The following is a 15,220-nucleotide window of genomic DNA, read 5'->3' on the forward strand; positions in this document are numbered from 1 at the left end:
CGAGAAAGACGGGCATAAGGCAGATGTGTTTGTGTGAAAAAGAAAATAGTTTTAAAATGCATTGCTTACAATGGCATCCTTTTCCATCGCCCTAGGTTCTTGACCATATTTTCCTCTATGTACCACCATTTGATATACACTTTCTTCGGCATCGTGGTTGGATGTGGAGAAATCAAGTATTTTAGTTTCCGCACCGTAGTTTTCATGTTCATCTTATTTGTGACAGTGAATCTTGTAAGGTAATGATTATATTTTATTTATTTATTTAATGATTATATTTTAAAGCTTGTTTCACTGAGCTTAGATTCTTTTTTAAAAATTTGTTTTTCAGTTACACGTGACAGTAGAATGTATTTTGATGTATTGCATATACCTGGAGTATAACTTCCCATTCTTTTGGTTGTACATGATGTGGAGTTACACTGGTCGTGTATTCATATATGAACAGAGGAAAACTATGTCCAATTCATTCTACTGTCTTTCCTATTCTCATCTCCCTTCCTTTCCCTTCCTTCCCCTATGTTTAATCCAATGAACTTCTATTCTTCACTCTCCTCCATACCCTTATTGTGTGTTAGCATCTGCGTATCAGAGGGAACATTCAGCCTTTAGTTTTGGGGGATTGGCTTATTTAACACAGCATAATATTCTCTACTCCATCCATTTATTGGCAGATACTGTCATTTCATTCTTGTTTATGGCTGAGTAATATTCCATTGTGTATATGTACCACAATTTCTTTATACATTCATCTATTGAAGGGCACCCAGATTGGTTCCGTAGCTTAGCTATTGTTTATTGAGCTGCTTTCAATACATGGGGCTGTGTCACTATACTATGCTGATTTTAAGTTCTTTGGATATAGACCTAGGAGTGGGATGACTGGGTCAAATGGTGGTTCCATTCCAGGTTTTCTGGGGAACCTGCTTTCCATAGTGGTTGCACCAATTTTCTGTCCCACCATAAGCTTAGTTCTCGAGCCCAGAATTGGGAAGCAGCGGAACACAGACAAGAGCAATTGTGGCTGTGAGGGGCAGAGGCTGCCTGGTTGCTGGGGGCGCAGGCTGGGCTGCTGTGCAGGTGGGGAGCGTTTCTTTTCCAAGGTTTCACCTGTGAATTGAGAGAAGGTGGACCACCAGCCGCAGCCTCACTCCTGAGCCTGCCAGGCATGAAAGTTCATGGCCCCATTCCAGTGGTTCTCCTGCGTGGGGGCTCTGGAGGTGAGATAGGAAGTGGTTTAACAAGCTCTCCGGGGGGTTCGGACAGGTTCAGGTGTGAGCACCACTGGACTAGATTAATGGCTCTTAACATTTTTGTGGACTTTCATCATCATTTTTTTTTTTTTGTAATCCATCGTTAGGATAAAGTCATTTATGGAGCACTTTCCATGTATAATTTGCCATTAGTGTGAGTGAAGCCCTGTGAGACAGGCGTTTCTCATCAGACCTCAGCTGAAGCCCAGAGACTCCAGATCCAGCCCAGCATCTACCTGTGGGCACATGGTCTGGGATTGGGATTTAAGTCTGATCCACGAGGCATGCTTCCAGAATGCTGCTGCCTGCTCCCGAGAGCTGTGTCCTCCGTGGGACTCCAGGGCGGTGCCATTTCCACACAAGGCCATAGCCAAGGGAGCTTGGGTTGTAAGATGTTCTCCTGGATTCTCACTTGTACTGTCTCCAGGGGCACCGTGTGCAGCCGTCGTCCTGCCCGCCCTCTCCATCCTCTGTCCCGTCCGTTCTGGGCCTGGTCTTGGTGCCCACCTGCTAGACCTATGTGGCTGTCCAACCAGTAGTTATCTAATATTATCTTTTCTCTGCTTTCCTATCTGGACAACTTTAAAAAAACCTGAGTTGGTCATTGCTTCCTAGAATAATTTGTGTGTTTATTTCCAAGGGCAAATTCCACCTCTCACACTTGTTAGTTTTGTCACTATGTCACTTTGAGCACTTACTTAAGTTCCAGTGTACTTATCTAAAGCACCACATTGGTTGGCTTCTAAGTTGAAGGACCACTTATTTTCCAAGGCATGTTTGCACAGCTCTGCAACCCAAGGACTTAAAGTGGAACTGGTTGAACCAGTATCCTCCAACCCCAGACCAAAAAGTTGGAAGGAGAAAGGTGTCTGGATGCCACCCTCAGTTTGTAGGACTGGAGAGGGGGATGGCAGAGAGCAGATGTGGGCAGAGAAACCCTAACTGTAAGCAGAGGTGACTGACTTGCCATTTTTCCAAAGCCTGAAGAATTCTTGTAGGTGTGGAGTCAGGGACTCAAAAACCTTCAAACTGGAGTAAGCATTCTGGGGCCATGTGAGGTGAAGACTGGGGTGTGGATGGATAGCTACCAATGCTTTCTGTTCAAGCCCTTCCATTGCATTGAAAGTTCTTTCTCATTCTGAGAAAATAAGGACAGATATATTATAACAATAACAACAACAGCAACTAACTTTACTGAACATTTATTATGTGCCAGGCACAGGACCAGACTCTTGGACTTGCAATACCTCCTGTAGTTTTCAGTGCCACCCTTGCACACAGTCTGATTATTACACTCATCTTCATCTGAACTATAGTGCTGATATTCTCTTGGCACGGATTCCCTCGGGATCCTATAGAGAAATGACCTAGATAGAAAGAAGGCACAAGTTGAAATGATTTGTGTGACATTTAGTGGATGATTCTATGGAAGCTAAGGAAAATTTTAGTTGGATTAAGTTTATTCATGTAGCTACAATATGTCTTCCCATTCCGGATTCTGAATCCAGTCATTTTATGACCCTTCAGGGAATAGATGATCTTGTCAACGTTCTTTGAAGAGGTCTCCATGCCGGCATTTACCACCCACATGCAAATAGAACACAATAGTGTTAATGGTAAATCATTGTATGTATACATGGAACTCCGAGCATTATTTTTCAAGACTTGGTATTACACAGAAAATTTAGATAGATTTGTTTAGTCCCAGAAAGCTTGAATGACTTTCCAGTAAACTGTGTCATCTCTCTTTCTTGAAAAATTCAGGATTGAGTAGATGGTTTCGTCTGTAAGTGACATTCATATGTGAGGTGTGATTTATTCGTTTTCAATGTTTTCTGTCCACAGGTTGCTTACTGTTATTTTTGTGAGCCCGATTTTGATGCATTCCAGTTATGAGTACAGTTGGCGATGGGGAGTTGTCATCACGTGGTCTGGAATTAAAGGAGTTTTTAGCTTACTTTTGTCTCCTGATATTTATAATCTGGCTGATCAAAAAGTAGCGGCACCACAAATGGTAGGGAAAAAAGAATCGCGTCTCATGGTTACTAGTATTTATGCACTTTTTCTTATCCTGTGGCACTTGTTACTATACTCAGATAATAAAGTTAACTGGTTTTGAATTAGATTTTTTTTAAATGCATCCTTTTAAATAGAAGGGACTCAGAGGAAAGTTCTTGAATGTTGACATTGTGACAGGGACCGGTGGTCATGTGTTTAGGACAGGGGTGCTAAGGAGACTTGCCTTACCGTCCTGACTCCACCAGTCCTGGTCTGGGTGACCTTGCAGAAGTTCCCAGCCTTGCTGAGCCTCAGTTTCCAGTTGAGGCTGGAGATGATGCTGACCCTTTATACATGCTCCATAAATGTCGTTAACTATACAAATGCTCTTTTTCAATTGATGTCAGAAAGCATGGAAAAAAATAATGTCTTTAGGGAGAGCATTCCCATCCCTACATCTGTCAGAACAAGAACGGAAATGCTGGTGAAGTATACTAAGGCAAGAAAGATTTTAAATAGTGTTGCATTAAGAATTGTTATCACGTGGTCTGGAATTAAAGGAATTTTTAAGAGGAAGTGCTTTTCTTGATGGAGTATCATATTCCTCACCACATCTATCCTGAAGATTTATAAACGTGTTGGAGTTCCCGTAAACCTGTGGCTTGTCCTTCCCTACTCCAAAGGAAAATTATAATAACCAACATTTCAGCTCCTTTGATTCCCTTATAAGCAATGAATTGGCTTAAAACCAAGTCGACAAGACGTTAACTCGCATTTGGGTACCATTTCATAGTGTTTCCTAACTCTGTCTGATGTGAAGAATCCTCTTGGCTCTGCGATCTGTAATCACGATCTGCAGAATCAGTATGTTCACCAGGCACACGAGGGGACTGTTACCAGTCAGATGGGAAACACCCTGGAGAGATCAACTCTGTCTTACAGTGAGGGGCTCAGAGGGGCTAACTGGCCTCAATCACATGGTTAATAAATGGCAAAGCCCAGGCTTACAGAGGCACTTGTCGATTTTTTTGTGTTTGGTGCCTCTCCAAACTGCACCACAGCTCCAGCCTGCTCCCTCACGGCCTCTCAGTAGCCACGGTGAATGCTGATAGCAGGTGTATGTCCCTGTCCTGCCTGGCTGCTGGGTGTCTCCCCATCCTGCATGTGTACAGGACGTGTACAGCCACGTCTGTGATGGCTGAAAGCTCTTCTCTCAGTGTCCTTATCTGGCACAACCTATTACTTTTCCTTTGTTCACATTCTTCCTGGTATAATTTCTTCCCTGGTATATCGTGTTCAAACAGTGTCCACAAAACTGACCTTTTGTCTCAGCTTATTTCCTGGAGACAGTGTAAAGATTAATGATAAAAGATTAAGGTGGAATTTTGTTGGTGGTTAAATGAGCAATGCTTGCCTTTTGAAAACTGAGGTAATATTTTCTTTCTAATCATCTGTATGCTTTGTTTTTAGTTTATTTTCTATGTACAAGTAATATCGTTATTGACTATGGCAATAAATTCATACATGATGACTTTCTCGGCTAGGACATTAGGTAAAGTATATGCATAATCGTTTCCTAACGGGGGAGAAAAATGCAAATAAGTTATTGTTGAGGGTAATGCAGATATTTCTTATGAAGTTCAAGGAACTGGTTTAGAGGCCAGTTATTTTCATTTACTCAATATCTTTGTTAATAACAATTAATAAAGATGCGGTGTAATTGTAATATTGGTTCATCTGGTTTAGCAGAAGCCAAGTGAACAGAGGCTTAAATAAGACACAGGAATCTCTTTTCCCCTCACTGCAGAATCCAAAAGAGTGAGATGGTTCTGCTGCACCAGGTCATCCAGGGGTCCAAGTTCTTCTGTTTCTGTTGCTCCTCTGTTCTGTAGGGTGTTCCTCTAGTCTGCAGGGCAGGAGATTGCTCATTACCACCTATTATCCAAGCAACTAGAAGAGGAAATGGGGATAGGTAGGTGGGTCGGGGGTAAGCATCTTTCTTTTAAGGGTACAATCCAGAACTTAATATCTATATAACCAGAACTTAATATCCAGAATTTAATATAAACATCCAGAATTTAATAAATTTATCCAGAACTTAATCATGTGGCACACATTCATAAGGGAAGATGGGGAATATCATCTTTTTCTGGCTGGCCACGTATTCACCCCCAGTTCAGATATCCTATTGGTGACAGGAAGAAGGAGAGAATGGACATTGGAAGACAAGCCCCAGGCTCTGCCACCGTTGTCTATTTCTAATAGGAATTTGAGCTGGATAATAGTAATTAGTGTACGTGTAATTAAATCCAACAGGAACATTTTCTGTTATCTCAAAGGTATTTGAAACTTGTTTATCATAAAGTGCATAAATACAATAAAGTTACAAGAGACACATCCAGTAGAGAAATCCAGGATCAGATGGCCGGCAGCAGTGGTCAAGGGGGAGGGAGCTGGGGTGGGATTAGGCAGTCCTATAGGAGGGTCGGCTCCTCAGCTCTGCTGGGCGAGAACTGATTCCATCAGGGAATCTAGTTTTTTGGCTGATTTGGCTATCTAGATGCACCTAAAGGATTGATCAGACTACTAGAAATTTACATATCCCCACTCACTTGTTCACGGATAAACCACAAGATCAACTTGCTAATTTAAAGAGGGATGGTTTCCTTCCATGTCTGAAATACTTGGTATCATTATCAGAGTAGCCACCTCTGAATGCCCATAGCCTTGATAAACCAATTTAGTAACACTGGGAGAGCACAGGCCAGCGAGAACAGAGGAGGGATAACATTTGCCCGTGCAGATTTGCTGGCCAGGAGAAAGATGTTAAATGTGAGGTGTCTCTACTGGCTTTCACATTTCATGATGGATAAGAAAAGCTGAAGAACTTGTTAAAAATGCAAATTCTCAGGCCAGCCTGATTCGGAGGGTATGGACAGAGCCCAGGAATTTGACAGTTTGATCAGCAGCCCTTCTACCTGGAGAAGACACAGGTAGTTTCCCACATTTTGAGAATTACTGGTGGGGTGCCTTGAAATATTAGGTCATGCCTTTAGCAATTGGGCCAGATGCAGTTCAGTTATATAGCCAGAGGAAACAGGGGGTAGGGTGATTCTGTGGAAAACCTGGGAGCCAGCCGTGCCCCTGCCCTCTGCTCGGGTTTGGCTGTGCAGGTGAACTCAGGAGCTCACGGCGTGGTGGTCCCCAGTGCGTTCTCCCTTGCAGTCCTCACTGTGCTGCTCAGGCCCTTGCTCTTCTTTGTCACAGGTTTTTGTGCAATTTCCCTCCCAAGACAAATGGCCATGCAAAATGCCATTCAGCACATTCAGGAGATAATACAGAACACAACCACTTTATACAAGACCGAAAAGATGTTGACAAATGTCAACTGGACTTTAGTGGAAGAAAAAGCAAAGATCGAATACATCATTCCTGTGAGTTGGTGCCTGACAAAAAACAATCCCCTTTTCCTTCCCTTGGTCTGTCTGCCTCGCCTTATAGTCTGTAAAAAAAAAATAATAATAATAAAAAGAAAAGAAAAGAAAAGAAAAAAAAAGAGAGAAAGAAAAACGAAACCTGATTCTGCTAACCAAATGTCAGAAAACTCAGGAGTTTTGCCACCTTGGGGAAATGACTTTGAATTCTTTCTCCAAAGAGAAGGTCTTGATGGTTAGCCTCCTTTGCCAAATATGAGGAGAATGGATGTTTTCACAAACTGGCTGATGGGGCAGCAGGAGAATTTATGCTTCCAATGGGTAGAGATATCAAAAGATCGCTCCCTGTGTAAGTGTCTTAAGAAGCACAAAACAGGACAATCCCGAGAGTAGTCAAGCATGGAGAGTTTGGAGAACAATTTGGCTATCTAGATGCACCTAAAGGAATGTTTATTTCGCCACAATTGAAAAACACACTTCTCATATGGGGAAACAGTTCCCAGCTTATGCACGGCTCCTTATCTGAGCAACTCTGAGTTACTGAGATCTTTGCTGAGTATAGCCTTGCTATCTTCTAATATTTTTTTTTACCTATTTTTAACTTTATCTCTTTGTTTTCTACAATTTAGTCAAATACTGTCCCACTTTCCCACGTTGTACATGATGATGAAACAGAGCAGTCCCCGACAGATGAAGTTTTAATAGAAGAAGCCAGATTGCACGTGGCGATAATACAAATGGTTGGTATTGCTGCCGCCGCCTCTTCCTCCTCCTCCTTCCTCTTCTTTCTCTTCCTCCTCTTTTCCTCCTCCTCCTGTCCCCATCCCTCTCCTCCTCTTCCTCCCCTTCCTCTCCCCTCCCGCCTCCTCCCCTCCCTTCTCTTTCTCTTCTTTCCCTGAGCGACTCTTTTCCTCCTTCACTGAGAATTGAACCCAGGGACACTTTACCACTGAGCTACATCCTGGACCTTCACTTAGGTCCTTGCTAAGTTGCTGAGGCTGGCTTTGAACTTGTAGTCCTCCTTCCTCAGCCTCCCAAGCCACTGAGTTATAGGTGTGGGCCACCATGTCCAGCTCTGTAGGTGTGTGGCTTTGACTCTGTGTCTCCATTCTATTCCATTGGTCTATGCATCTGTATCCGCCCCCCCCCCCCATTACCCTGTGGTTTTTGTTACTAGGGCTCTGAAGTAAAACTTGAAGTTGGGTATTATGATACCTCCAGCATTGCTTTTTGGGAGCTCAGGATTACTTTGGCTATTCTGGGTCTTTTGTTTTTCCATATGAATTTTAGAATTGTTTTTTCCAATCATGAGAAGAATATCATTTGTACTTTGATGTGGCTTGCATTAAATGTGTATATTACTTTGGTTATATGGCTATTTTAACAAAATTAATTCTGCCAATCCATGAACATGGGAGATCTTTCCAACTTCTAATGCCTTCTTCAATTTTCTTTCAAGTGTTCCTTTATTTTCCTTATAGAGATCCTTTACCTTCTTAACTAGGTTTCTTCTTAGATATTTTATTTTTTTGAAGCTATTTTTGAATGGAAAATTTTCTGATTTATTTCTCAAAAGGTTCATTATTGGCTTACAGAAAAGCTATTGACTTAAATTTTTTAAAAAAATATTTTTAGTTGTAATTTTTTATGTCCATCTGGACATAAAACTTTTATTTATTTTTTTATGTGCTGCTGAGGATTGAACCCAGTGCCTCACATATGCTAGGCAAGCATTCTACCACTGAGCCACAACGTCAGTCCCTAGCTATTGATTTTTATACACTATTTTGTATCTAGTAGTTATTTTTGAGGGTCTTTAGGGTACTTATTAATGTCATTTACATACTTAGATAAACAGATTTAAATATTTGAAACTGCTTTTTACAAATTTGACATGGTTGACTTCCTCTCATACAAAATTCTCTTGTTTCTAAAAAAAAATTTATTTTAGAAATATAAGCTAAAGTAAATCTGGTGAACCAAAAATTCTCTTCAAATTTTGGTACTAATAATTTACATGTTCTAACATACACACAGGAATATTGCTAGGTAAAATCAAGTTTGAGTCAATTATATCAGATTATACATTTTAAATTAGGTTTCTATTTAAATAGGACAAATTTTATTCAATATAGCAAGTATATAATATACTTACTGTGTTCACATTCTTCTTTTTTACTTTCTTTTAAAAACTCAGTGTCATGAAGAATTCCTAACATACACAAAGGTGGTGTAAGAAGTCACCATGTGCCCACCACCCAGCCTTAACAATTATCCACACACAACCAATCCTGCCCCCTCTGCCTCTTCAATCACTCCCCCACCTCCCATATTATTTTGAAATAAATCCTGGGTGTCATATCACTTTATCTGTAAATATTTAAAAATGTATATGTAAAATTTAAAGTCCTTTAAGAACATAGTAAAATGATAATATTGTTCCTAAAATTAATAATTACTTAATAAGAATATATATCAAATCAATAACATTTTCAATTGTCTTAGAAACATGATAAACGCTTACTTTACAGTTTATACTTTCAAATTGAGTTTCGTTGAAGTTCACACACTGCAACTAACCAATATCTCTATTAAGTCTCTTATAATCTGTAGATCCTTCTTTAATTTTCTGTTGAAGAACATATTTGTTCTTGAATTGTGCTGCTATAAACACTGATGTGGTGGCATCGCTGTAGTGTGCTGATTTTCAGTTTTTTTAGTTACACACTGAAGAGTGGGATATCTGGGTCATACGGGTGGTTCCATTTCCTAGTTTTTGAGAAGTCTCCATACTGTTTTCCAGAGTGGTTGTACTAGTCTGGAATCCCACCAACGATGTAAAAGTGTACTTTCCCCCCATCATGAATTCTTTTAGTATATTCTTGTCATTTTTAATTCCCCCTCAAATTTGAAACTGAGCTTTGTTGGGTATAGTAATCTTGGAGGGCAGTTTTCTTTTAGGGTTTGGAATATCTCATTCCAGGCCCTCCTTGTTTGTAGGGTCTAAGCTGAGAAATCAGAAGTGAGTTTTATTGGTTTGCCTTTAAACATGACTGGTGTTTTCTCTCTTGGGGCTTTTAATATTCTTTCCTTATTTTCTGTGTTAATTATTTTGATTATGATATGTCTTGGTGAGCTTCTTATTTGATTAGGTCTATTTGTGGTCCTGTAAGCCTCCTGTTTAGAGGTGAAGGTTAACCAGGGAATATCTTTCCCTTTTGATAATTTCTTGTGGAGCTGAGATATTAATCACACTTTGAATTAATACTTTGCACTGCTTTCTGCTCTAGAAAGATGGTGCTACAGGTGTGGTTTATATTACAGAAATGAAGTCTGAATTGTGTAGGTTCTGAGCATCTTGAAGCTAGGAACTTTCCTCTGTATCTCTTATAACATTTAGGACTGTACTTAGTAAAAAAATGAATTCTGAGTAGATATTTGAATCAAATGAAATTTATTTCCTCCTGTAGATTCTCTGTAGTAGTATATTTTCATCTGTGGGCATGCTTTATCATCCATGTGGGATTGGTTCTAGGATCCCCAGCTGCAAAATGGACACTCAAATCTGCAGATTCTTGTTGCTTATATGAACTGGCAGAGCGTTTGCATATAACTTTCCTATGCTTTTCCTCCTGTATTCTTTAAATCATCTCTGAATTATGCACAATGCAGAACAAACACTATGTCAATAGTTGTTATACTGTATTATTTGAAGAATAATAATAAAAATCTATATATTCTCATTATGGATCAGTTTTTTCCCTGAATATTTTCAGTTGTTGATTGAATTCATAGAGGCAGAAACCATGAATACAGAGGGCCAATTTATTGAGTTTGGTAATAATAGCAAGGGCTATGTAAGGTGTAAGCAGAGTAGATTATATTCATGTTTTGATATTTTGTAATTTTTATTTAAAATTGTGTGTTTAGAGTAGCTTTGAAAAGCAGTGTAATGATGGCATCCTTGGAGTAGAGGCAGCCCGGATATTAATTGGTGCAACGAAAAGCTATTGCCCCATCCAAGGAAAGTAAGTGTAATACTTTTTTGATTAATTCAGTTAATTGATTAATTAATTAAATTTGATATTTGCAAAATTGAGTTGGTATGTGATTAAGAATGAACAAATGGAGTGTTAAATGTCCAGATTGATCAATCTATTATCTATTTTATCTATCCACATCCATCTATCTGTCCATCCATCCATCTATTCATGTATTTTCTATTTTTCTTGTTTGCTTGTTTTCCCGTGTGGTTTCATGAGCTTGGTGACATTAGGGGACTCTGGAGGAAGGTCCTACTATAAGGTAATTAGATGAGAGACAAGGGGACCCATGAAGAGAACTTCGTGGCTTCTGTTGTTGTTATGAGTGTGTTGCTTTCATATCATATCCACGAAATTGCTAGAGGAGAAGGCGGAGGCCTGGGTCTGGGGTCAAACAGTTCTGGGGTAGAGCAGTCTCTGTGGGAACCGGCTTAACTGGTTTTGATGGATGTGATGAAATCCGGTGGGGAAAACCCAGTGTCTCAGAGATAAGTGCATATCTGGGTACAGTCCTGGCAAGCATTAGGTAACAGGTGATTCACAGCAAAGCTCTGAGGGGGAGAGTGAGCAGGGCAGCAGCCCAGTGATCTTTGTGGGAGAGCTGTCCTTGGTCCCTGGGATTATGGAAAGCAGGGCCTTTGGGGCCTTGGAGAGGCTTGGGCTGGGCAGTGAATGACAAAAGGAAGCTGGATTCCAGAACCCCAAAGGATTGGTCTAGAGAAGCTTTAATTACATTCTATCTCAGGTCAGGAATGGTTTTAGGAACGGGGGCACAGGTGTCTCATTTCCCATGACCACAGGTGGATAGGTGGATGGGTGCAGAGGCTTGGGATTCAGTGAATTTATTTAGTAGATCCTCATTAAACTTGTATTTAGTATAACTTCCCCTTTTATATTCCCCTATTTATTATGGTCAGTTTTTATCATAATACATGTTGTATTTTTGTTAGATTCATGAATATTCATGATGTTTCAACTTACGTAAGAGCTAGAAGTTGGCTTATAAAGTTTAAAAACATGTTAACTTACTTGGAATATCATAGAGAAAAGGGACGTTTTATTCTACCTGGGTAAGTATTGTGAACTTTTTTCCCCACATGTTTTAATTGGTGCATCATAGTTGCACCTAGAAATGGGATTCGTTGTGACATATTCATACATGCACACAAGTATTATGAACTTTTAATAGCAATACCCTTGAAAATAGTATAATTTCCATAGTTTTTGAATAAATGACTCTGATTTTCCTTATTAAAATAAAACTAATATCATGGTCAACTCTCATTGACAAAGGGCTGAAGGTACAGAGTGCTTGCTTCCCTTCATTCTGTTTCAGCCCCTTCACTGGTGCCTCTGTGAAAGCGTGGGCAGGAAGAAGAGAGGGTGGTTTTGTGGGGTCATGTCGTGGACTGGGATGCGTGCATCTTCTTCTAGGTGCAGTGCAAGGGTGAGAAGTACCCAGCTGGCGCATTAGATCTAGCTCAGTTTAATTTCATCTGTGCCACAGGGCGGTCATATTGAAGTCTGTCTTTAGGAGAAATACAACTCGGACTTAACAATACCCTCACCACTGAAGCTGCTGAATTTTAAGTGGGTGTTGATCTTTTGTAACAAAACGGACATTGTTTTGTTTTCTTCCATTTAATCAATTCAAAGATAAATAGAAAAATCAAACACCTAGGATGTTGACATATGCAGGGAATTTATTTTTTTAAAAATCAGGCTCAAAAAAAATTAGGGTCTATTTTAGATGGATTGAAAAGTTTTAAGAAATACATGTTATAGTAATTATTGAATAGTTGTTTTTCTGTTCTTACATTTAAATAATGCTGATGTGTAACTCATATTCTTGTCACTTTGTTTTTTGCTTTTGATTTATGAATCTTTGCATCATTTCCTATATCCTATAGCATTGACTTTTTTTTTTAAAAGATGCTCCCCATCCTGGATATAGATGAACAAGAATCATATTTTTATCTTTCTCCATTATGGTTTTTATGTGCAGAAAGTATGCTTTTATTTTGTTATCTATTATTTTATTTGTAGTCTTCATATTAATTTTAATGATTTACTTAAACAAATGCTGATCTTCAACTCTTAATTGTTATTCTTGGAAGTGATCTGACATTTTATTTGATCTTTTTTTTCCAGGAACAATAGATTTCTGATTTTTGTATATCACCTTGTATTTTCAGAAGAATTTGAATATGCAGGACATATTAAGACATTATTGTATATTTATCCCATGATAATACATTTATGGCCAATGGCAAGAGAGTTAAATGTATCAGCACTGATATCAATGAACCACTATTTTATATTTTTATGTGCGTTAGAATCAACTTTGAAGGTACTGTTTAAAATAAAAATATAGTCCATGAAAAGAACAATGCAGATATTTAGAATAGTTTGAAATAATTTGTTAACAGAAGCTATTTGTTATTATGGTTGATGTGGTCCTGGAATTTTAGTAACTTTTGTTTGAATTTTCTGAGTTTAATAATGAAATTAATAGAATAGTCACAGTCTTGGACATTAACTAAATATAAAAGTAGAGAGAATCATAGGATAAGGTAAAAGAAAGCTGAAAATCCAGACAAAGAGATTTCTTTCACATACTTTCAGTAATGATACAAGAAATAAATTAGCAAATAGAAGCAACAATGGTTTGCTGGTCTTTGTCATAACAAGAGGACCTCTCCCTGTGCTGCAAAGCCAGCCCATCTCCAGAACTGCTTTCTGATTTTGTTATGAATGGTATTATAATGAATCTGTTTATTGCTATTTTTAAAATTCTTGGTTTTGGCACTCCAGTTTCATTATAGATTATATATTTTGATTCATACTAAAATTTTTGATGTTGGAGATTACAAAGAATTTTGGGAAATTCCAAATGAATAACTTAAAGCTCAACTTTTGGAATATAACTCATTTATAGCCGAGAGCTTAGTTGTCAAACTGTAAGAATTTTTCCCCTTACACCATGTATAGGTACTATGAAATGACATATATTCTATTTCTTTTCTACACAGTTAATAATTCTGAAAAGGAACTATTTTAAGCAACATTGGAATACTTTGGAATTTTTAATTTTGCTTATTGGGCTCGTGGATATCTTTTGTATATACTTTGTCAGACTAAGAACAAGCAACTTATTCCTTATCCAGCTCACAGTGGTGATGGGATACTTAAGAATAATTAGGTTTCTTCCTATCTTCAAGGTAAGACTTCAAATTTTAAATTGTTAGGTTTTTTTTTCCTCTATCACTTATTAAGTGATTTCAGAAATCTCCTTGTTTTAAGAGCAATGGCCACCTGTGCACACCTTCAGCCTTGGGCTCCCTCCTCTGGACCCTGTTCTGTCTGCTAAACTCTTACTTTTCTCCCCATATTTTGTCTGTACTGCCCCCCAAGGCGGGCCTTCTTGTTTTGGTCACTGATGTAACCTCTGGCTCAAGACAGTGCCTGCTGTGTAGTTAAGTCCTTAGTGAATATTCCTATTAAGTGAATGGGTGAAAAATAGGTGTCTCTAGAAGCAGGCTGATCTAGAAACAAGTCCTTCAAATGTCAGTAAAATTTGTTCCTATCACCCAAACTGTGTAGAAATAGCAAGGAAAATTCTCCCCCTCCACAGTCCCCTACTCACATAGCATGCTGCCTATGGAAATTAACTTTCCTGTGGTCTTCAGGTTCATTAGCAATTATTATTCCTTCTCTCCATGGCCCTGGTTTGAATTCTGAGGATAGATTTTTATGTTTCCATTCTCAACATTTACACCTGCTTTCTCTCTTTCCAATGGAGATGCACCACAGCAGCATTCAGCTTGGGAGTTGAGAGATTATACCTGCCACTCCATTTTTTCTTATTTATTCTTATCACATCAAAAAAGTCTATTAGTATGTATTGAAATGGTAGAGGTTCAGCATTTTAAAACCTTGCCGTAAACACTACGGGCCAAATTCATGCACTAGCATTTTCCACCTAGTCCCCTCCTCCGAGAGATTTCAGGGTTATGTTTTTTAAAGTTAGAATTGTTTGTCCAGCTTGTGCTCATAGACTCCTTTTGGTCATTTTTAAATTTTATATTAATGTCATGAGGATTGCTGTGCGGTGCTGTATGCACAAAACCTGCTTTTAGGGTTAATTCCCTCTCTATGATCTTTACCGTATGAGCTGAGTTTAGAGTGGAGTGCTCACATAGGTATCACTCTACCTGATACAAATGACTCTAGAAATCAAGAGTCACGTACTGAGGCTAGGTTTTAAGATAGAAGACAGAATTTTCTTTAGGTAATCAGTTTTTATACAGATATTTTGCGCTGATGAGTGTAAAGCAATCATTTTATAAGTTGTACTTTGTGAAAAATAAAATGGAATCTTCCTAGTATACTCCAGACAAAGCTCAATGAAGTATCCTTAAGGACTCAATATTATTATGGTTAGCTTTTTTTTTTTTATCGAGCACTTATTTTCCAGGAACTGTGTAAAGTA

At 38.8% G+C, this 15,220-nt stretch overlaps 1 protein-coding gene across 1 annotated transcript in view; it reads left to right on the forward strand.

Annotated features, from left to right (window-relative positions):
- Window positions 1-15,220, forward strand: part of Slc9c2 (solute carrier family 9 member C2 (putative)) — a 54,947-nt gene that overhangs the window by 17,111 nt on the left and 22,616 nt on the right. Inside the window, exons 9-17 of the mRNA XM_071619755.1 lie at window positions 96-239; window positions 3,099-3,267; window positions 4,722-4,803; window positions 6,519-6,685; window positions 7,315-7,425; window positions 10,616-10,713; window positions 11,679-11,798; window positions 12,880-13,078; window positions 13,761-13,949. Of these exons, the coding sequence (XP_071475856.1) occupies window positions 96-239; window positions 3,099-3,267; window positions 4,722-4,803; window positions 6,519-6,685; window positions 7,315-7,425; window positions 10,616-10,713; window positions 11,679-11,798; window positions 12,880-13,078; window positions 13,761-13,949 (1,279 nt within the window). The remainder of the gene's footprint in view (window positions 1-95; window positions 240-3,098; window positions 3,268-4,721; window positions 4,804-6,518; window positions 6,686-7,314; window positions 7,426-10,615; window positions 10,714-11,678; window positions 11,799-12,879; window positions 13,079-13,760; window positions 13,950-15,220) is intronic.

This window comes from Marmota flaviventris, chromosome 12 (assembly GCF_047511675.1).
Source record: "Marmota flaviventris isolate mMarFla1 chromosome 12, mMarFla1.hap1, whole genome shotgun sequence".
Taxonomy (NCBI): Eukaryota; Metazoa; Chordata; class Mammalia; order Rodentia; family Sciuridae; genus Marmota; species Marmota flaviventris.